This window comes from Trachypithecus francoisi, unplaced genomic scaffold (genome assembly GCF_009764315.1).
Source record: "Trachypithecus francoisi isolate TF-2019V2 unplaced genomic scaffold, Tfra_2.0 Lachesis_group4, whole genome shotgun sequence".
In the NCBI taxonomy this organism is placed as follows: Eukaryota; Metazoa; Chordata; class Mammalia; order Primates; family Cercopithecidae; genus Trachypithecus; species Trachypithecus francoisi.
In genome coordinates this window covers 37,755,815-37,777,063 of record NW_022681469.1, presented here as the reverse complement: position 1 = coordinate 37,777,063, position 21,249 = coordinate 37,755,815, and the positions used below count along the sequence as shown (strand labels likewise).

Here is a 21,249-nt window from a genome sequence, read left to right as displayed (position 1 = left end):
CCTCACTATTTTTTCTGGTCCACTTCTTCTGCATGCTCACCTGTATCTGTTGGCCCCTGTCATAACTTCTGCTTATGGAGCTCTATAGAAGGGAGGACCAGCGACCCTAGGCAAGGCTCTGGACCTGTGTTCCTGTGCCAAATTCCTACCAGGCTGGCAGACACCACCACCGGCCTGCACTTTCTTCCTGCTTTCCCAAGAAGCTGGTTCCCTGAGCTCCTGGGAGGAGCCTCTTTCTCCAGTCTTCCTTGGAGAACATTCCTCCTCTTCTGGGAAAGGAAAGCACTCTCAAGGGAAATCTGTTCTCTCCTTTCTTGCTTGTAGAACCACGTCAGGTACTCATGAGCTCTCTTAGCACAACTGGAGGGGTTTGTGAATACTCCTGCATAAATCCCTTCTACTTCCCATTCCTCAGAGGAGTGAAGCCGCCTTAAGTGCTCTGACAGGCTGGGTGCGGTGGCTCACACCTGTAATCCCAGCACTTTGGGAGGCCAAGGCAGGTGGATCACCTGAGGTCAGGAGTTTGAGATCAGCCTGGCCAACGTGGTGAAACCCCTTTTCTACTAAAAATACAAAAAAAATGAGCCGAGTTTGGGGGTGCTTGCCTGTAGTCCCAGCTACCAGGGAGGATGAGGCAGGAGAATGCTTGAACCCGGGAGGTGAAGGTTGCAGTGAGCTGAGATTACGCCACTGCACTCCAGCCTGGGCGACAGAGCAAGACTCCTTCTCACACACACACAGAAAAAAGTCCTCATACAAAAACAAAGACATCACCTCCTTTATCCATTTATCTAGCTTGTCAATCTGGTCTTGAAGATACCTTCTTCCTTAAAGTGAGGCGTGCCCTGTAGAAATGCTATATGGTCAACCTGTCCCCAGACAGGAGATATTGAATCTCCTTTCCCTGTCTATTTTGTTACCACTGTGCATGTGTTTGTGTGTTTTTTAAATACATATTGACTTAGCCAGTTGAAAAATAAATAAATAAGAATAAAAATAGCAATTTTCCTGCTTTTGCACTGTCCCCTTCTTTGTTTGTATTTGCTTGGATTTCTGACTTTCTTCTAGTGCTTTCCTCAGGTGCCTGGTGACACTTGGTGTAGCTTATGTCAAAGATGGGGCCATTAGAAAGCTTACTGGAATCTTTAAGCATAGTTGTGGGGTACCATTGAAACACTTCTGTTCTAAGTTGAGTGGCAGATTACGATACCAACCACCACTATATTTATTTTCTGTAATATACATATAATTCATTTCTGTTCTATCCAAACTCTTGACCAAGGCTTATATCGCCCACTATAATCAGGCACTTTCCTATCTCCCCGACCTCATTTATTCCTCCCCCCAGTTACTCTATTTTGTCATTTTGCCTTCTTGTTCTTCAACCTGCCAGGCTGGTTCTTGCCTGGTGGACTTTACACTTGCTGCTATCTTTACCTGGATTTTTCTCTCTGCACATAGCGCATGGCTGCTCTATCTCATCCTTCAGTTCTCTGACCACTTCTCAGTAGGAAGGCTTTACCCGACCTCCCTACTTCAATATTCAGTAGCCTGTTACTTTACTTTCTTCATTATACTAATAGTAAGTTCATGTCACTGATTTTTTTTTACTTATTTATTGTTTATCTCTGTTATGAGGATTTAAGCTCCATGAGAGCGAGGAGCTTGTTCAACCACTCTTTCCTTAAGACATAGAGCGATGCCTACCACCCAATAGCACTTAGTGAACATTTGTTCAAAGAATGAATCAAGGGAACACTACCGTGAGTAGTATAACCTCTTCCCTGGAGCATAAGTATTGCAACAAATAAAGTACAATTGTAGGTGGGGACACAATCACTTCTTGAAGGCTTTATTCTAAATTATTAAATTATTTAAATGTCCTATAAAGGACTGTTAACTCTTGAGAGGCCATCTTCATCTCCACGTATGCCATACATAGGTAGAAAATTTTGCAATACAAATGTTGTGCAGTTTCTAATTCAGTTCAGCCAAAAATATACGAGCCTTTTCTATGTAACAGAAATTGTATTTGCAAAGAAGTTCACTAAGATTATAAAATATTATCTTATGAAACAACTAACTAAGCTAATACTACTATAAATAAGTCAAGGTTAAGTTCCCATGAGGACAGAAAGTTTGTTGCTAAGAATGTCAGTAACAATGATAGTAAATGGAAAAGAATGATGTCCCAAGTAATTTTATCCTGATTATTACTGTCAGTTGCATTATTGATACAGAGTAAAAATGTTTTGTGAAAACTTTGATTTTCATATAAGTTTAGACTTTTGCAAATGCATCTTCCATGAGCAAGTATGTCTTGTTTTCTGTTCTGTCTCTTTACAATCTTTGTAATCTCTGTTTTCTCTTCAAAATTATTTTATCACACTCTAGGGTTTAGGTTATAGCTTAAGGGGTCATTCTTCCTTCCACTCTCTTCCCATGCTGATCTGGTTTTCTTACCATTGTATCAATGTCATTTTATTGATTAAGAACCTAAATTTCTGCATAAGCTGCCCTAACATACTCACTCTTTTCTCACATTGTGAAACGTACATGCCAATCATCCAATTTCATCTTATTTTCTTCATGTAATATACTATTTCTGCTCCAATACAGTTACTTCTGTAAACTTGAAAGGCCTTCTTCTTGTTCTTGTCTTTTGAAAACGTTTTTAACCCATATTTCAAGACATTTCTTCAATCATCATAAACTTCTTTAACTAATCCAATTATTTCAATATGAGCATTAATGTTCCGTGCTAATTAGGTGAAGTGTTTCATTGTCCACATTTTCTCTCCTGTATTAGTTTTTTACCTTGAGTTAGAAACTCAATAAGAGAAGAAAAAATCACATATTCCTGTGTTTCTTCCACAAAATTAAGATATGTAACATTAAATAAATAGATTGCATTTATTCGATAGTGTCTATATTACATAGGGTGAAATGGTATAATCACTTATTTTTCTCTCGTGCAACAGGTTAGAGGAAGGTGGTAGTTTAGAGAGTTGGGCAGTTGTGCTCCATAAGATCTGTCATTCAGGGTCTTGGGCTCCTTCTAGCCAGCTCTGCTGTAAGCTTTCTCTCATCTACATGGTTCAGATTACAGGTTAGGGGAACATGAGAAGTGGAGGGGAAAGCCTTCTCTTTAAGCAAGTGGAATACATTATAGTCACTTGGGCATATCCAGCAGCAGGGGAGTCTGATCATCTCTGGCAGGATGGGGCTGTGCCAGACATAACTCTACTGTTATGAAATAGGGAGAATAGATGTTGGTAGACAATTAGCCATCAACTCTAGTATTTTAAAATCAACAAGTACTATACAAACAAACAGCGTAAGTGTGGTTCGATATCTCAGAAAAGGTCTGGATGCTTTTGCTCAGGTTGATTTCATTGGGTAAACACTTATTTTAAAAGGCGAAAAATAAAATGATTTATCAACCTTAATGTATAAATACGTCAAATCACTAGTATTTATGTATTCAAATTATAACATAAACAATTCTAAAATTGGAGAACTTAAATATTTATTATCCCTTACTAATTGTTTATGATATCAAAAATGTGGAACACTGGATAGTTTAATGAAATAAGCTTAATAAAATAAAAGACAGATTGTCTCTATTAATTAAACCAAATAACTTGAAATTAAAACTCAGTATACATTTTAAGGGTCTTGACTACTTCTCCAGTTTTCACAAAATGTAAATCAACAACTAAAAGGGTTGAAACAAGAAACTCCTAATAGAAGAGGGTTCTTTTGCTAGACAATTTTTTAAATCTATTAAATCTAATTAATTCTGAGCTGGCTATTATCACCACATGGGAAGAAGCAGCAGTCAAAATTCTTGCCAAACTGTGGGTAGATCTATATTTTTCCCAACCTACACTCTTTTTATTTTTGTCCCATAGGAGCTGTTAACAATCACTCTGAATTTATAAAACTACAGAATTTTATCCCTCTCATATTTTACCACCTTCTGTTGAAGTGATAGGTAATGTTATAGACTGAATGTTTTTGCTCCCCCAAAATTTGTATAGTGAAGACTTCGCCATCAACATGATATCTGAAAGTGAGGCCTTGGGGAGGTGATTAGGTATAGATGAGGATGTCAGCATGGACCTCTGTGATGGGATTAGTGACATTAAAGTAAATTTAAATGGAGACCAGGCCTGCAGATTCTCAGAGCAGACTTAACCAGTGAGGCCTCATGAGTGACTTCAACCTTGCTTGATTTTCAAACATAAGCAAAACTTAGCTTGAGCTATTTCTTGTAAATGCCTCTATTAAAGAAAAACAGAATTTAAGCACCAACCTTTCAGAAACAGAAAACAAACCTATAATTATGTAGTTAGGAACAAGATAGACCTAATAAGGCAACTGAATAACTGTAACCAATTAACTATTTTATTTATTTTACCTCTGTATTTTTTTCTGTAAAAGCCTCTCTCTTGCATTCCCTTGGTGGAGCTCCCAGTCCACTTCTGATTTGGAGCTTCCCAATTCATGAATTGTTGTTTGCTCAAATAAACTCTTTAAAATGTGATTATTACTCAACTTACCTTTTAAACAATGCTTTTATAAGAAGAGGAAGAAAGACTAGAACTCTCTTTTTTGTCATGTGAGGACAGAGCAAGTAGGTGGCCGTCTGCAAGACAGGAAGAGAGCCCTTTCTGGGGAGCCAAATTGTCTGGCACCTTGATCTTGGATTACACAGGCTCCAGAGCTGTGAAAAATAGATTCCTGTTGTTTAAGCCCCCTAGTGTTTGGTATTTTGTTACGGTTGCCCAAGCTAAGATAGGTTAAAAAACACAACCAGTGACAGAAAAGAACTGCACAAAGTAGAGATGAATGACACATTACCAGCCCACACTGCAGTGGATGCATGTAAAGGGGTTAAATGATAATCTGACTTGAAGAGGGGACTCTATTTAAAAACAGAGCATCATAGTTGTGCATTCCATTTTCAGCCCAGAACCCAATTAGGGAGTGAATTTCAAAATTTACTATAAGTCTATAATAACCAAAACAGTGTGGTACTGGGATGTGGATGGACATATAAATTAATGGAGTCAAACTGAGTCCAGGGGTAAATTCATTTACCTATGGTCAAGTGATTTTTGACAAATATACCAAGCCCATTCAATGGAGAAAGAATAGTCTTTTTAACAAATGATGCTAGACAGACTGATAACCACACGTAAAACAATGAATTTGGATTCCTGTTGATACCATATATATGAATTAATTCCAGCACTTTGGGAGGCCGAGGCAGGCAGATCACTTGAGGTGAGGAGTTCGAGACCAGCCTGGCCAACATGGTGAAATCCATCTCTACTAAAAATACAAAAATTAGCAGGGCATGGTGGTGAGCACCTGTAATCTCAGCTACTTGGGAGACTGAGGCAGGAGAATCACTTGAACCTGGGAGGCAGAGGTTGCAGTGAGCCAAGTTCACACCACCACTGCACTCCAGCCTGGGTGACAGAGTGAGACTCCGTCTCAAAAAAAAAAAAAGCCCCAAATGGATCAAATACTTAATTATAAGAGTTAACTAAAAAACTCTTAGAAGGAAACATAGGGACAAATCTTTGTAACATTGGGTTAAGCAGTGTTTTCTTAAATACAATACCAAATGCACAAATATCAAAAGAGAAAATTTTGTGCATCAAGGGACACTATCAAGAAAATGAAAAAAAACCAAAAAATAAAAAACACCCAGAGAATGTAAGAGTATATTTGCAAATTATATATTTTATTAGAGTCTAATATGCAAAATATATACTAAAAAACTTTCATAACTCAACAACAAAAAGGCAAACAATTGAAGCTGAAGTGGACAAAAGTTTGAATAGATATTTCTAGAAAGAAGATGTACAAATGGCCAATAAGCACTTGGGAAGATTTTTTAACATTTTTTTTCTTTTTGTTGTAGAGACGGGATCTTGTCATGCTGCCCAGGCTTGTCTCAAACTCCAGGGTTCAAGCAATCCTACTGCCTTAGCTTCCCAAAGTGCTGGGATTATAAATGCGAGCCACCATACTGGGCCAAAGATGCTTAATATTATAATAATTAGGAAAGTGCAAAGTCAAATCACAATGAGAAGCCTCTTCACACTTGCTAAATGGCTATAGTTTTTTTTTAAGTGGAGAAATTGGAACTTTATACATTGCTGGTGGAAATGTAAAAGTACAGCAGCTGTGGAAAACAGTTTTGTGGTTCCCCAGACAAATAAGACAATGAAGACACATATTCACACAAAAACTTAGACACAAAGGTTCACTGCAGCACTATTCATAATAGACAAAAAGTGTAAACAACCCAAATTTCCATCAATTGCTGAATTGATAAAGAAAATATGATATATCCATAAAATGAAATGAATGAACCTCTAAAACATTAGGCTAAGTAAAAGCAGTGAAACACAAAAGGCCACATATTGTTCAATTTCATTAATATCAAATCTCTGGAATAGGCAAACCCACAGAATAGAATATAGATCAGTGGTTGCCAGAAGCTGGAGAAAGGAAGAGTGGAAGTGACTGCTTAATGGGTACAGATTATCATTTTGGGGTGATGAAAATGTTCTGAAATTAGACAGCAGTGATGCTTGCCTAACATACAGAATATGCTAAAGACCACTGGATAATGCACTTTAAAATAATTAAGATGGATAATTCTGTGTTATGTAAATTTTATCTCACAAAGCCTTCCAAAAATATTTAGCACTTTGTCCGTCATGTATAACATAAAGCGCAACATATATTTACTTCTTCTTTCCAGGCAAGGATGAAGTGGTAGATGAAACTTGAGAGAACCATTATTTATTTGATTTTATTCTTTCTCCTATTAGGAACTGCTTGTAGAGTAGAATATCAAGATCTTACTACCCCCAAACATATTTTCCATGGACTCCCAAAACTCAACAAGTAAATAGTTATTTGTTTAGATTTTACTTTTTCTGTTACTGCAAATCTCTCCAGGTGATGAAAACATTTAAGTTTCTTAATCAAAGATTAATGTAATAGTGTGTGATAGGATGGGCTAGATCTTTTTAGAGAGGCAAGCAACTCCCAAATTTTAGTTGCTTAGATAGGCAAAAATTGGCTGAGCACAGTGCCTGTGATCCCAGCGCTTTGGGATGCCAAGGAGGAAGGATTGCTTGAGTCCAGGAGTTTGAGACCAGCCTGGGCAGCATAGGAAGACCTCTGTCTCTTCAAAAAAAATTTAAAAATTAGCTGCCATGGTGGTGTGTGTCTGTAGTCATAGCTACTCTGGAAGCTGAGGTAGGAGGATAGCTTGTGACCAGGAATGCAAGGCTTCAGTGAGCCGTGATTGCACCACTGCATTCCAGTCTGGGTGACAGAGCAAGACCCTGTCTCTAAAAGACAATAAATAAGTAAAATAAAATGAATTTTAAAATGTGCAAGTTTAGTTTTCACTCTTACTACATCTCTACTAAAAGTCGAATGGATGACTTTGTTTATCATAATTACTCAGGAATCCAGGCCATCAGTATGGCAAGAAAACAGGAAAATCATGCATTACTCTGCAAAGTTATCAAACAGAAATGACACAAGTCACTTCTACTCACATTTCATTGGCCATAACAAGTAGCATGGGCGTATCTAACTTCAAAAAGAGGTGGGGAATGCAGTTATTGCATATGACTAGAAAGCAGAGAACTGGAAATATGTAACACTAATAACTGTTTCATAGGAATAAAAATCCCCAAACTGGGGTCCTAAATTGTGTTGAGATCATTGTGACAATGGCTTTATTTTGTACTAATTTTAAACTGACATCTGTAACATCTTATTGCCTGCTGTATCTCTACTAGACTTTTTTCAGATGGAATACATTCCTTCAAATAATACTTTCAACCTTCTTAGATAAGCCTAGTGAAAGCTTATTAATTCTTATTCGCCTAGATTTCTGTTTTTTTTTTAACCCTTCATTTTCCTTAAATCACTTGTCTAAACTTATGCCTATAAGAGTGAGAAAAAGGGAAACAAAAAATTACTGAATAATAATCCATTCTTAAACAATGAAGACAAGTTATGTACGTAGGATAGACATTCATTTAAAGAGCAAAATTACCATTCTTTAATCAAGTATCAGTTAAAAGGAAAAAAAATAACACGCCCCTGTAACACACACACACAATATGAATGAAGGGAGAAATTACTGGAGGGTAAGAACTGTCAGTAGTAAGTGATGTTGTAATCAATTATTTACACATTGCCAAACCCAATGGCCAATTCTCAGTCCTCATCTTTCTTGAGCAGCACCTGATGCCACAGATCATTTATCCTTCTTGAGACACCCTCTTCACTTGGCTTCTGGGACACCATTATTGTATTTCTTCTTTCTCCTTTCTTCTTTTTTCTTTCTTTCTTCTTCTTCCTCTTCCTCTTCTTCTCTTTTTGAGATGGGGCCTTGGTCTGTCGCCCAGACTAGAGTGGAGTACCACCATCACAGCTCACTGCAGCCTCTATCTCTCAGGCTCAGGCAATCTTCCCTCCTCAGCCTCCTCCATGCCCAGCTAATTTTAATTTAATTTAATTTATTTATTTTTGTAGACACAAGATCTCACTATGTTGCCTAGGCTAGCCTCGAACTCCCAGACCCAAGCAATTCTCCTGCCTGAGCCTCCCAAAGTGTTGGGATTACAGGGGTGAGCCACCATGTTTGGCCTCCACTAGATATTTCTGATTAAATGTCTAGTCTCTATTTCAAGCTAATATAACCAAAACTTAACTATTGATTCCTGTAGCTTCCAAACATTTCTCTCCTCTGGTTCTTCCTCTCACTAAATGGCAGGTCCATTGATTGTTCAGGCCACAAATCTCTTAGTCATCCTTTACTTTTCTCTTTATCTTACAGCTCAGATTCAGGCCATCATAAAACATGGGAACATTATTTTCAAAACATAATCAGAATCTGACCACTTCTTACAATCTTCCCCACCACTCACTTGGTCCAAGCTACCTTCATCTCGTGCTCAGATGTTGCAATGTCATCAGTATATTTTTTGGGGTGACACTCAGAGTAATCCTTTTAAAAATCAGTCAGATGGTGCCACTTCCTGTACTAGCTTCAAATATTACCCAGAATACAATTCAAAATTCTCATCCTTGCACAAGATAACCATTTAGGATGCTGAGAATGTCCCATATTTTGACCTAGGTTATGTTTATATGGGTATATGTAATGCATCTAGAAGTGTAAATACATGTATAAAACATATAAATGTGTGTGTATGTAGATATATATGGAGAGATAAGTATTTACTAAGCTGTATAATTAATATGTGGGCACTTCCCTATAAGTGAAACTCTCTCTCTCTCTCTCTCTCTCTATATATATATATATATATATATTTTTTTTTTTTTTTAATTTACAACTCTAAAAATCTGCTCTACATCATCTCATCTCTCACCATTCACCTTCTAAAACTGTGTTCCAGTTACACTGGGTTCTTGAATATTTCTGGAACTATAGAAGCATGTTGCCACCTAAGGGATTGGCATTTACTGTATGCTTTATCTAGAATGCTTGGAAACAAGCCTCACTTCTTATAGGTCTGCTAGAATTGTCTGAGAGGCCTTCCCTGAACTCCTACGCAATGATATTTACCCTATTACACTCTACCTATCTATTTGTCTTGAATTTTGCAGGAGAAAATCACACTAAGAAGCTGATTTCATCTTAAGAACATAACCGCACACCTCACATGGATTCTCAGTGCCATCCTACAGGTTACTCTTCTGTCTTGTTTCCCACACTCTGATTTCTTTTTCTTCAAATCTCCCCAACCCTCCTCAACTTCTTTTCACTTTGGATAATGACATCACTGTTTTACTCAAGAGAAATGGAAACTAGCAGAAAATTTTATTAGTTTCTCCACCACAAAATCTATAATCCTGTTAGTAATTGAACATATCTTCACTATCTTTTTCCTGTCACAGTGAGAACTGTATTCAACTTGCTTTCAAGGGCCTACGCCAACTGAGCTGTGGGTTCATTCTTTTTCCTTCGCAAGAACTTTGATCCTTCAGTTATCTCTTATCTTGTTGCGATACCAGTGTCTCTCTCTCTGTCTGTCTCTCTGAGTATTCCAAATAGCATGCACACATTCTCTAGTATCTGCCATATACTAAACACACAAAAACTCTACCTTCATTCCCAAATCTCCCATCCAGTCTGATTTCTCTGCAAAACCTCTCTAAAGAGTTGGCCTCTCATGCTCTCTCCCTTTCCCTGCCACCCACAAATTCTTCAACTCACTCAGGTCTGGCTTCTCTTCTGCCCACCACTCCTGTGGAAACCTCTGTGTTTATGACTCCATGGCCCCCTCTCTATCCCAATGTATTGACCTTTTCTTGCATTGAATAAGTCTGCTTTCTCCCTCATCTGCACTTCTCTTGGCTTCCAGATACTTCCTTTTTCTCAGCTTTTGTCTTGCCTCATGGTTGGTTCCTCTGCTCCTCTGTCTCCTTTGATAGCTCCTTCCTATCTACTCAATCTTTACATGTTTAAGTGCCTCCGCGTTTGGTTCTGGATAGTTTTCTTTTCTCATCCTGTACTTGAGCAATCTTACCAAATTCCTTCGCTTTTGAATAATCTAAACATAGCTATTCTTAAGCATTTGAAATATAATCTAGATTACAGGCAGGATTTATGTACTAGAGATGTTGGATTGAGAGTTTTCCAAATAGATTTGCTATTTGAGACTCTGAGATTGGGAGAACTGGCGGAAGAGTTGAAGATACAAAAAAAAAAAGCCTGGCTTGGTGGCACACCCCAGCACTTTGGGAGGCCATGGCAGGTGGATCACTTGAGGTCAGGAGTTCAAGACCAGCCTGGCCAACACAGTGAAACCCCATCTCTACTAAAAATACAAAAATTAGTCAGGCGTGGTGGCCTGTGCCTCTAGACCCAGCTACTTGGGGTCTGAGGTGGGAGGATCATTCGAGTCTGGGACGTGGAGGTTGCAGTCGGCTGAGATCACGCCACTGCACTCCAATCTGGACAATAGAGCTAGTCCTTGTCAATAAAAAAAAGAAAGAAAATACAAATATTTTGATAGGACTTTCTGTTTTGGGATTAGGTGTAGGAAGAGGTGAAGTAGAAAGGCAATGATCAGAGAAGGAAGAACAGAACAAACATGAAACTCCAGAGAAGAGAGACATGCAAGGAAAAGAGTCTTCTACACAATAAAATTCTGCAGAATTTTTGGATCAGAAGATCATAGAAAAAATTTTTTAGGATTTGAAAAGAAGAAAAGGAGATCATAATATCTGCAAAGGCAGTTTTGGTAGGTTATAAAATTGGTACATTTTGGAGTAAGGAGTAGAAGGAAAGAATTACCAGGCATACATCATTCATTTCATGAGTTTAACAGTGGGAGAAATGGTTTGATAAATAAAATAAATAGTGGGATCAACCTTGTTTTTTTGTCTTGTCTGTTTGTTTTTGTTTTTGTTTTTTGTTTTTTTTGGTTTTGTTTTTGTCTTTTTTTAAATGCTGTTTATTGGAGCAGGGAGATGAGAGCTTGTTTTTAAAAAGGTATCTACGGAGAAGAAGGAATTGAAACTGTAAGAGAAAAAAGAAGCAATCAAAAATCAGGGAAAATAGAAGGATTGGACTTTGCAGTATAGGAGAAAGAGTGGAGGGATTCATTTTTAGAAATAAAGAGGTTTACCTCTTCCTTTGAAACTTATGGAAGAGACTAAAAGGCCTACCAAAACAATAATGTTGGCCTGGCACGGTGACTCACGCCTGTAATCCCAGCACTTTGGGAGGCCGAGGCAGGCAGATCACCTGAGGTCAGGAGTTTGAGACAAGCCTGGCCACCTTGGTGAAACTCCATCTCTACTAAATATATAAAAAATTAGCCAGACATGGTGGTACATGCCTGTAATCCCAGCTACTTGGGAGGCTAAGGCACAAGAATGGCTTGAAACTGGGAGGCAAAGACTATAGTGAACTGAGGTTGTGCTACTGCAACTCTGTTGTCTGGGCAACAGAGTGAGAGTCTGTCAAAAAAAAAAGAAGAAAGAAGGAAAGAAGGAAGGAAGGAAGGAGGAAGGAAGGAAGGAAGAAAAAGAAAGAAAGAAAGAAAGAAAGAAAGAAAGAAAGAAAGAAAGAAGAAAGAAAGAAAGAAAGAAAGAAAGAAAGAAAGAAAGAAAGAAAGAAAGAAAGAAAGAAACGATAATGCTTCTGTAGGCCAGGGTTTTTTATATTTTTTAAAAGATAATGCTGGGGTATACTGAAGATGATGGCCCAGATCTTTCATGTGACATAGAAGGCAAGATCATCTACTAAATGATCAGGCAGAAATCAGGACTTAAGCAGCATGAGGAAAATTAGGAGCCTGGCATCAGGTGGGAGTCAGGATGTCTGGGTTTCAGCTGACTCAGAATATATACTGACCTCAGGCAAATCTACAAGTTTCAGATTCTTCACTTACAATGTAAAGAAACCAGGCTCAATTTCTAAAGTCCCTAACAATCTGTGTTTGATTTTGTGACTGGAGACTGGAAATATCTTCTGTAAGGAGAGGATTTACTGAGTCAATGAGAAAACAATGAAAAGATCAAGCAACAGCATGAGGATCCAGTTGAAAATTAACAAAGCTGAGTTAGTTCCGAACTACTCTGCATCTTCCTCTAAGAATCCTCAGTGGTCAGGAAGCAGCAGTGGAGAAAGCCAACCATGGTAGCAGCCCTTTATAGAAGACAATGGTGTCCAGTTCTGCAGAATGTCAGGGTCCAAGACATCTGGTCTAGTGGAAAGGGAAGTATTGTAGACCATGCTGCTCAGTCTGAGGACAAACTCCACTTTCATAAAGAGGGCCCTGATAGGATGAAGTGAATTCAAGGACCTGGAAGTCTTGGGGATCTCTCTGAAGTTACAATGCCCATTTCAGAGGGTGAAAAAAAGGGCAGGTGAAGCACAGAGAAATTTGATATAGAGCAGGTAAGGAGCACATGGTTGAATCTCAGAAAAATAGCAATGCCTATTAAAAGTGAGATCTGGGTTGGGTGTGGTGGCTCACGCCTGTAATCCCAGCACTTTGGGAGGCCGAGGCGGGCAGATCATTTGAGGTCGGGAGTTTGAGACCAGCCTGACCAACATGGAGAAACCCCATCTCTACTGAAAATACAACATTTGCCAGGCATGGTGGTGCATGCCTGTAATCCCAGCTACTCAGGATGCTGAGGCAGGAGAATCACTTGAACCCAGGAGGCAGAGATTGCGGTGAACTGAGATTGCGCTATTGCACTCCAGCCTGGGCAACAAGACTGAAACTCCGTCTCAAAAAAAAGAGAGAGAGAGAGAGAGAGAGAGAGAGAGAGAGAGAGAGAGATGGTATATACTATCCTGGTGTGTAGATGATGTTAAACAGAAATGCCAAGAAGTTAAGGCAACAAACTCAGTAAATATGGCGTCAAAGCAGTTTAGTGATAAGAACACTGAAGTGGCTGAGGTCGTTGCTCAAGGAGAAACAAATTATAAGCTAAAAGTGTAAGTGTGATGAATATGGAGATAAAATCTGCAGAATATGGTGAATATTGCATTGTCCTTAAGGCAGTACGTATATGCATGTGTGTGTGAGACAGTGTGTGTGCGTATGTGTGTGTATGTGACAGAGAGAGAGAGAGAGAAAGGGAGAGAGACAGGACAATAAAGAATTGTACAATAAAAGGAAGAACAGTCAACAGAGACTGTACAATGAGAGACAAAAGAGTCAACAGGCAACCAAGAAACAAACAAACAAACAAACAAAAAAACAGGAAGAAAATTACTACTCATCTCTCTTCAAATCAAGTATAGGAAGGTAATAGACCAACGGGTTACTGTTAGAGAGAAAGTGTTTTTACCAACACTAATTGGAAGAGACATTAAAGGACATAATAGCAGCACTTACCATAGTGCTTAGTAAAAGCACTCGAGTTTTGTTGAATACAAGTTACACATGTTGAACAAGGTCGTGAAAACAGTGAGGTGCCGCCATTTCATCCGTACTCGGTCTCTCCGCCTTTCGCAGAGCTTCCAGCAGTGCTATGTTGGGCCACAGCATCGGGAGGTTCACAACCTCTGTGGTCCGTAGGAGCCACTATGAGGAGGGCCCTGGAAAGAATTTGCCATTTTCAGTGGAAAACAAGTGGGCGTTACTAGTTAAGATGTGTTTGTACTTTGGATCTGCATTTGCTGCACCCTTCCTTATAGTAAGACACCAACTGCTTAAATCATAAGGATGTTTCAGTTCGTCCATTTAACAGATATGAAGAGCATTTTTAAGAGATACAGCCTCTGGAAATGGATCAAACTCTAACTCATGGCATACTAGATATGTTTGTCAATAAATTTATGACATGAATGCCAAAAAAAAAAAAAAAAAGTTACACATGTTTACTGTTTGTCTTTTCCTGAATACTTTCACATATATCTGCTTTAATCTTGTGGGTTTTAAAAATAGATTATCTTAATCTGTCCCTAACTTACTTTACAGAGAATTTGGGGTCAATCCAGCAGAGGATACCTGGTGTCAAGATTGCCAAGAATTTGCAACCTGAACATGAATTCCCATTCAAAATCAGAGAAACAAGCACTCTTTTCTCAAAGGGTGTAACCAAGATTCAAATGCTGGGAAGACCAATAACTAATTTCAAATTTAAAAGACCAAAGATAGCACTGCTGGGCCAAGAACTGGGTAGAGCATGGACCAGAGTTGAAGAGCAATTAAGGAAAAGGTGAGGACAAATGATCATTTCATAATGTAAACATATGTAAAACATCACATTGCACCCCATAAAAATAATATATGCAATTATTATTTGTCAATTACAAAGAAAAGTAAAAGGAGGGTTCATGGAAGCAGTCTTGGTGAAACTTCAGCCATTTCCATTAATTCATGGTGCGGGTGGGCTGGTCTAGTTTTAAGAACTAACAATGGGATACGGTGAAATTCACTCTTGGGCCTTCATCTGAAAAGTTGTAATTGATGTTTAGGTCTCTTGTTATAAATGTTCAGTTGAGATGAAGGTCTTAATTGAAAGGGAGTCTGTCTACAATGAAAGAATGGTTTTATAATTTATTCATTCAATTGTTCCTAAATTCCTGATTTTCAGGTTCATCCTTTTCTTTAATCCAAATAATTAGCTGGTGACATAATCCATGTGCTATTGGAAAGAAAGCACACTCCCTTCCCACGGCCATATTTCCATATCTTCCTGTTCTCTTGTTACTCATAATTCCTCCTCCCTCTTCATTATTAACTTCTATTTATGCTCTTGATTCCTGTAGCTGTCACCTTTGCCCTGCACATGGGCCACTGCTCTCCTACCTGCATTCAGCAAAGCACCACTAACACTGGGCTGTTTTATGTAATAGATACCTGCCTAAGGTTTGAGAATAATAGAGACACATGAACATTCATTCATCCCATTTAGTAAATAGTTTTTAACACCTATCATTGATATGGCTCCAATTAGTAGAGGAACACCAGGTTCTTCGTCTGGACTCGAATGAGATAAAACAACATGGACACACATGGAGTGGTTTTAAGGAGCGGAGAGTTTAATAAGCAAGAAAGAAGGAGGAAGGCAGAAGGAAGAAGCTCCCCCATACAGAGAGGCAGCCAGGCTCCAAAGTAGAGAGAGGGAACCCCAAGTGCAGTGGATACCAGCCAGATACATGTAAAGGCTAGAGGAAGCAGTGTCTGATTTGCATAGGGCTCAGGGGATTGATTTGACCAGGCATGTCATTCACATAGCCCGTGAAAAAGCTGGCCCTCCCACCCTAATATAGAAATGAACGGTGCCATGATGTTCTACACACGTGCAGATATGTGGGGGTGGCCATGTCGCCAGGAATATGTGGGGCAAGGGCAAGAAGGCCGTGGGCATCACCATGTTTGGGTGGACCCAGTTTCTAATGGCCTGTTTTTGCATATCAAAGGTTGCCAGCCTGGCTCTAAGAACAGGGCACTTTATAGGAAACTTTTCTGGAGCTGCTTTAAAAAAAATGAAAACTTCCCAAGGACCCCTTTTCCTCTCTATCTGCCTAAAATAATTTCTTAATAACTCCTACCACATTGTCTAGACATTTTTCTAGGTGCTGGGCACAAAGCATTGAACAATAAGGATCAAATCCTTGTCTTCATATTGCTTGCATTTTATTTGGATCACAGACAGTAAGTAATTTTAAAAAGTATATTAAGGTTGCAATTAACTTTCTTTGTTAGACAAATAGTGCCAATATGATCCTAAGAATCTAGAAAAAATTAGAGCTTGGCTTTTTTAAATGACTGCTTAATAGGTTGCTTATTATTTCTCACACCCCTGTGTTTCTCTGAAGAACAAAAGCAAGAGTAATGAAATGAAGGGGAGAAAGGTGACACAATAAGCAACAGGCCAGACCAGATGCAGTGGCTCAGGCTTGTAATCTCAGCACTTTGGGAGGCTCAGACAGGATTGCTTGAGTCCAGGTATTTGAGACCAGCCTGGGCAACAGAGCAAGACTTGCTCTCTACTAAAAAATAATAAAAATTAGTCAGGCATGGTGGTGTCCACCTGAATTCCTAGCTTCTCAGGAGGCTGAGGTATGAGGATTGCTTGAACTCAAGAGTTGGAGGCTGCAGTAGTGAGCTATAATTGTGCCATTGCACTCCAGGGGGACCTTGTCTTAGAAAAAAAAAAACCCGAAAGGTAACAAGACAACTCCAAGTGACTCCAAAGAAGTCACCTTCACAGAATTCTGAAAAGGGTGTCTGTCTTGGGGCACATTATTCCAGATTTTTACCTCCTCAAATGGATGATCTGACATATGAAGTCACCCCCCTTATCATATCAGCTGGAACCTTCCTCCAGGGTGCAGGTCCTTTCCTTTTTATTTATATGAAGAGCCTCCCTACATATTTGCACTCATGCCTTCCACGTTGATAAATGACTTTCACTTAGTGCTATGACAGCTCTTCTCTGGAACTCTCTCGGTTCTCACCTCATGATTAATAGTTTCAGTTAACATTCTTTCCTTTACTTATCTTAGTAATTTACAGAGGAGAATTTGCTCTCTCTGTTGTTACAAGTACAGGTAGCTTCATATTTTATGCAATCCATTAGAAAATGGTGCCGAAAAGGAAGATCTCTGACCAGATAAAAGAGAGGGTCTCTTATCTCTGACTAGATAAAGATAGTTCCCCTAATCCTTCTTGACCACAGATAATACTTTTCGTGAGCATCCACAATCTTTTTACTTTTTTTTTTTTATTATTATACTTTAAGTTCTAGGGATCAGATGGATTCACAGCTGAATTCTACCAGAGGTACAAGGAGGAGCTGGTACCATTCCTTCTGAAACTATTCCAATCAATAGAAAAAGAGGGAATCCTCCCTAACTCATTTTATGAGGCCAACATCATCCTGATACCAAAGCCTGGCAGAGACACAACAGAAAAAGAGAATTTTAGACCAATATCCCTGATGAACATCGATGCCAAAATCCTCAATAAAATACTGGCAAACCAGATTCAGCAGCACATCAAAAAGCTTATCCACCATGATCAAGTGGGCTTCATCCCTGGGATGCAAGGCTGGTTCAACATTTGCAAATCAATAAACGTAATCCAGCATATAAACAGAACCAAAGACAAGAACCACATGATTATCTCAATAGATGCAGAAAAGGCCTTTGACAAAATTCACAATCTTTTTAATAAGAAGGTAGGATCCAGGGTTAGTTTTGGTAGCCTTGGCTGGCCCGTCGCCTTTGGCACGCTGGAACTTCCCGCCCTTGGAGCGGAGGTAGGGTTTGGTGTGGCTGTGAGGGGTTCCCAGGGCCTTGCCGAAATGCCGGTACACCTCCCCACCCCTGTGAGGATCTGAGAGCAGGACGCTGCTGCGGCCCCTGGGGAAGTCCAGGGCCAGCTGGTCGAAAGTGAGGTTCTTGCCCCCTGCCCTGAGAATGTGGCTGCGGCCTGGCTGGTCACGCGCAGGGCACACGCCTTCAGTTTGGGCACCTCCTGAACCTGCACCGTCATCTGTTGTGGTTCCCACAACCACGGCCTTTTTGTTTTCCAGGCCAGGAAGCTTCATCTTCCGGATCATCTGGGAAAGGGACAGAGGTGGCCGGTTGGTGCACTCATAAACAACCTCTTCAGCACTGTTACTTTTTTTAAAGTGCCCTAAATATCCTTATCTGAGGGGTATTCTTGCTTTCACTTTGTCTCTTTTTTCCCCCCTCAGGGCTTTCTTGCCCTCTATTTAAATCTTTCTTCTAAAGCTTCTCTTCCAGTCCTAGGACCCCCAATTCTTTGTCTCCCTTAACTTCCACGGGAACATTATTTCTAACAATTCTTAATTATGCAAAAGATTTTATTTCTTCATTTTCTTAACCATTCCAATTCTAACTGAGCTCTAGGGCCTACCTACATTTAACTAAATGAAACTAAACAACAAAGCCATCATTTATATGGCTGTCCTCTGTTATGGAAGCAAGCTTGAGTCATCTTTTTTAATAGGAATTTTGTCTTCTTCCTACAAATGCATTGTCACCAAAGAGAGTAATAGAGGGAAGGATTTGGCATAGGGAGAGATGGGCTTGGGATGGATAGAATCAAAATTTCAGAGTTTTAAGGGGTGGGTAATGGGCTTTTGCCCAGAACCGTAAAATAAAGAAAAAGAGATGAAGGGAGCTTTTCAGCTGAAGGTGGATAAGTTTTCTATTAGTCATCTGTGGGGAGAGATAGATGGATATTAAAAGGAGAGGACAGTTTACATATATAGAGATTTATAAAGGCCCAAATACAGACACAGGAAAGACAACCCACCTACTTCTAGCATCCTAGATAGCACATTTGTGTGGAGCCAATAAAAAAGTGTACACAAATAAACCAATTCTATTCAGGTGTGTTTTGAAAGAGCCATGTTGACTGGTCTAAGATGTGGAAAAAAAGCCAGGGGTTTTGTTCACGGTAAGTTCAATTCAAACAAATCCAGTGATTTGCCAAAAGAGCTAACTAGTATCTTAACCTGCATTAATGCAATTACAGTCTCTTTAATAGTGTAGTGCTGTTCTACAGCACTTACCATGGGTAGTAAATGAAGCATTTCTAGCATGGTAATGAATCTATTGGTAGTACAGTCATTAATGAACTGTGTTTCTTTCTTTCTTTTTTTTTTTTTTGATGGAGTTCCGCTCTTGTTGCACAGGCTGGAGTGCAACGGCGTGATCTCGGCTCACCACAACCTCTTCTTCCCAGGTTCAAGTGACGCTCCTGCTTCAGCCTCCTGAATAGCTGGGATTACAGGCGCCTGCCACAACACCTGGCTAAGTTTGTATTTTTAGTAGAGACAGGTTTCTCCATGTAGGTCAGGCTGGTCTGGAACTCCCAACCTCAGGTGATCCACCCACCTTTGCCTCCCAAAGTGCTGGGATTACAGGTGTGAACCACTGTGCCTGGCCCTGTTTTCTTTCTTTTTTTTTTAAGTTTTTATTTGGTCATATTAAGACACAGTATAAGGTTTTGCTTCTATAAAGTGAATAATCATGACACTTTTTTTTTTTTTGTAATTCAAGGGAAAACTTAAGTTTGGTTGGTTAATGTTCCTTTTTCCCCTCTATATAGATGCTCTTAAGACAATAATTGTAGTTAAAAAAAAATAAGTAATTACACTTTTGGAAGCCAGAATGATACACTACAGTTGTGCAGGGAAGATCAGAGGTAGAAACCCCAAGAAGCTACTTCTGGCCTGACTCCCTCTTCCCTTCCTTGCCCAGCTCCTCTAGTTTTGCCTGAGGGATGCAAAGTAAACTACATCAACAAAGGTCCAGGAACCACAACAATTCTGAGGTCACAAATCATCTAGGCCTGCAAGTGGGTGCCCTAGATTGTAGGCACTGATGCCAAGGAAGGAGTCCACCCTCTTAACACCTCACGGTCTGTAGGGCGTTGAGAGCAGGAGCTTTGACTCCTTAGTCCCTCCCCTGAAAGGCCTTAGTTAGGAAGGTAGCTGAGTCACCATAGAAAGGTCAAGTATCTGTAACACAGCCAATTCTGAGAGTGACTTCTGATAGACAACCTTTCTTCGAAATATGTTTTATTTTTGTTTTTCTATATTCATATTGTTTTCTGTATTTATTTTTGTATATTCTATATTCTATGTTGTGTTTTTCCATATTTTTCTATAAATAGAATGCATCACTGACCCAAGGGATTCAAACATCATGGGTATCAGAATCACATGTCCCTCCCCAGAGATACAGCCTCTGCCTAGAATCCCAACAGCTCCCTTTAGGCACTGTGTCACCCCTGGGTTTTTTCCTGAGATAGTAAGCTGTAGCAGGAGGCCCTGAGAGCCGCCGTTGCTTTGTTGGGAGAATAAGGCAGTTATCTGTAGTCTCACTTCCTCAGCTTAAAATGAAGGGCTTGGCCCAAATGACTTGTAAGTTTCTTTTAAATTTCTACCTTCTGCAAAAATAGCAAAAAGTTTTAAAATTTTCATTTATAATATCCTGGAATACATAGGGCAAGTGAAAAGGCAATTAGTTGACTAATTTGATCATGGTAAAGAATCAAATAAATTGGAAAATTGGATTCCAAAGTGGATTTTGGGGGGATCTAATTTTCCTATTTGGCTAACAGTATCAAAATAACTGCTAATTGCCAAATCTCTTCTCCCTTCTCTGTATGCTTAGCCAATATTGCTCTAGTGCATTAAAAAAAATGCTACCATTGCCCAGTCCACCTGTGCATCTCCTAATAATTAAATAGTGCACTTGTAGACATTTTTTTGTTGTTGTTGGAGGTGGAAGACAAGAAGATTTACACGTATAGGGACTAGTCATAGCCTATATTTAAGTGTCTAGCTCCAGAAACTGAAGCACAATGTTTTCTCCTAAGTGAAATTTAGGACTATAGGACCAGCTGTAAGCTGAGACCTCCAAAATCAGCATTGGTCAGTGGTCCCCAAATTTTGTGGCAAAGGGAATCACCTAGGAATCTTCAATAATACTGATATTTGGTTGCCCCTAACTCTACCAGGCATGATGATTTAATTGGTAGGGGATGAGAATAGGAATCACAAAATTTTCCCAAGTGATTCTAACGTGGAACAAGGTTTGGGAACTCCTGAAATTTGGTCAATATAATTGTAAAATGAGCTAGTTTGTTAGGTTGATTTTTTGCAATGGTGGGGCCTAAGGCAATGTGATCAAGATTGCAGGCACTTGGATCA

The 21,249-nt window shown here is 39.4% G+C and overlaps 1 protein-coding gene and 1 pseudogene across 1 annotated transcript; one reads left to right on the top strand and one right to left on the bottom strand.

Moving 5' to 3' along the window:
* Positions 1 to 14,061: 14,061 nt before the first annotated feature.
* LOC117072476 (cytochrome c oxidase subunit 7C, mitochondrial-like) lies at positions 14,062 to 14,414 on the top strand. The gene has a single exon (XM_033192658.1). It carries the CDS (start codon positions 14,077 to 14,079, stop codon positions 14,266 to 14,268), a length of 192 nt encoding a protein of 63 aa, XP_033048549.1. The 5' UTR covers positions 14,062 to 14,076; the 3' UTR covers positions 14,269 to 14,414.
* A 1,934-nt stretch (positions 14,415 to 16,348) lies between these two features.
* On the bottom strand, positions 16,349 to 20,860 carry LOC117072128 (annotated as a pseudogene).
* Between the last annotated feature and the right edge of the window lie 389 nt (positions 20,861 to 21,249).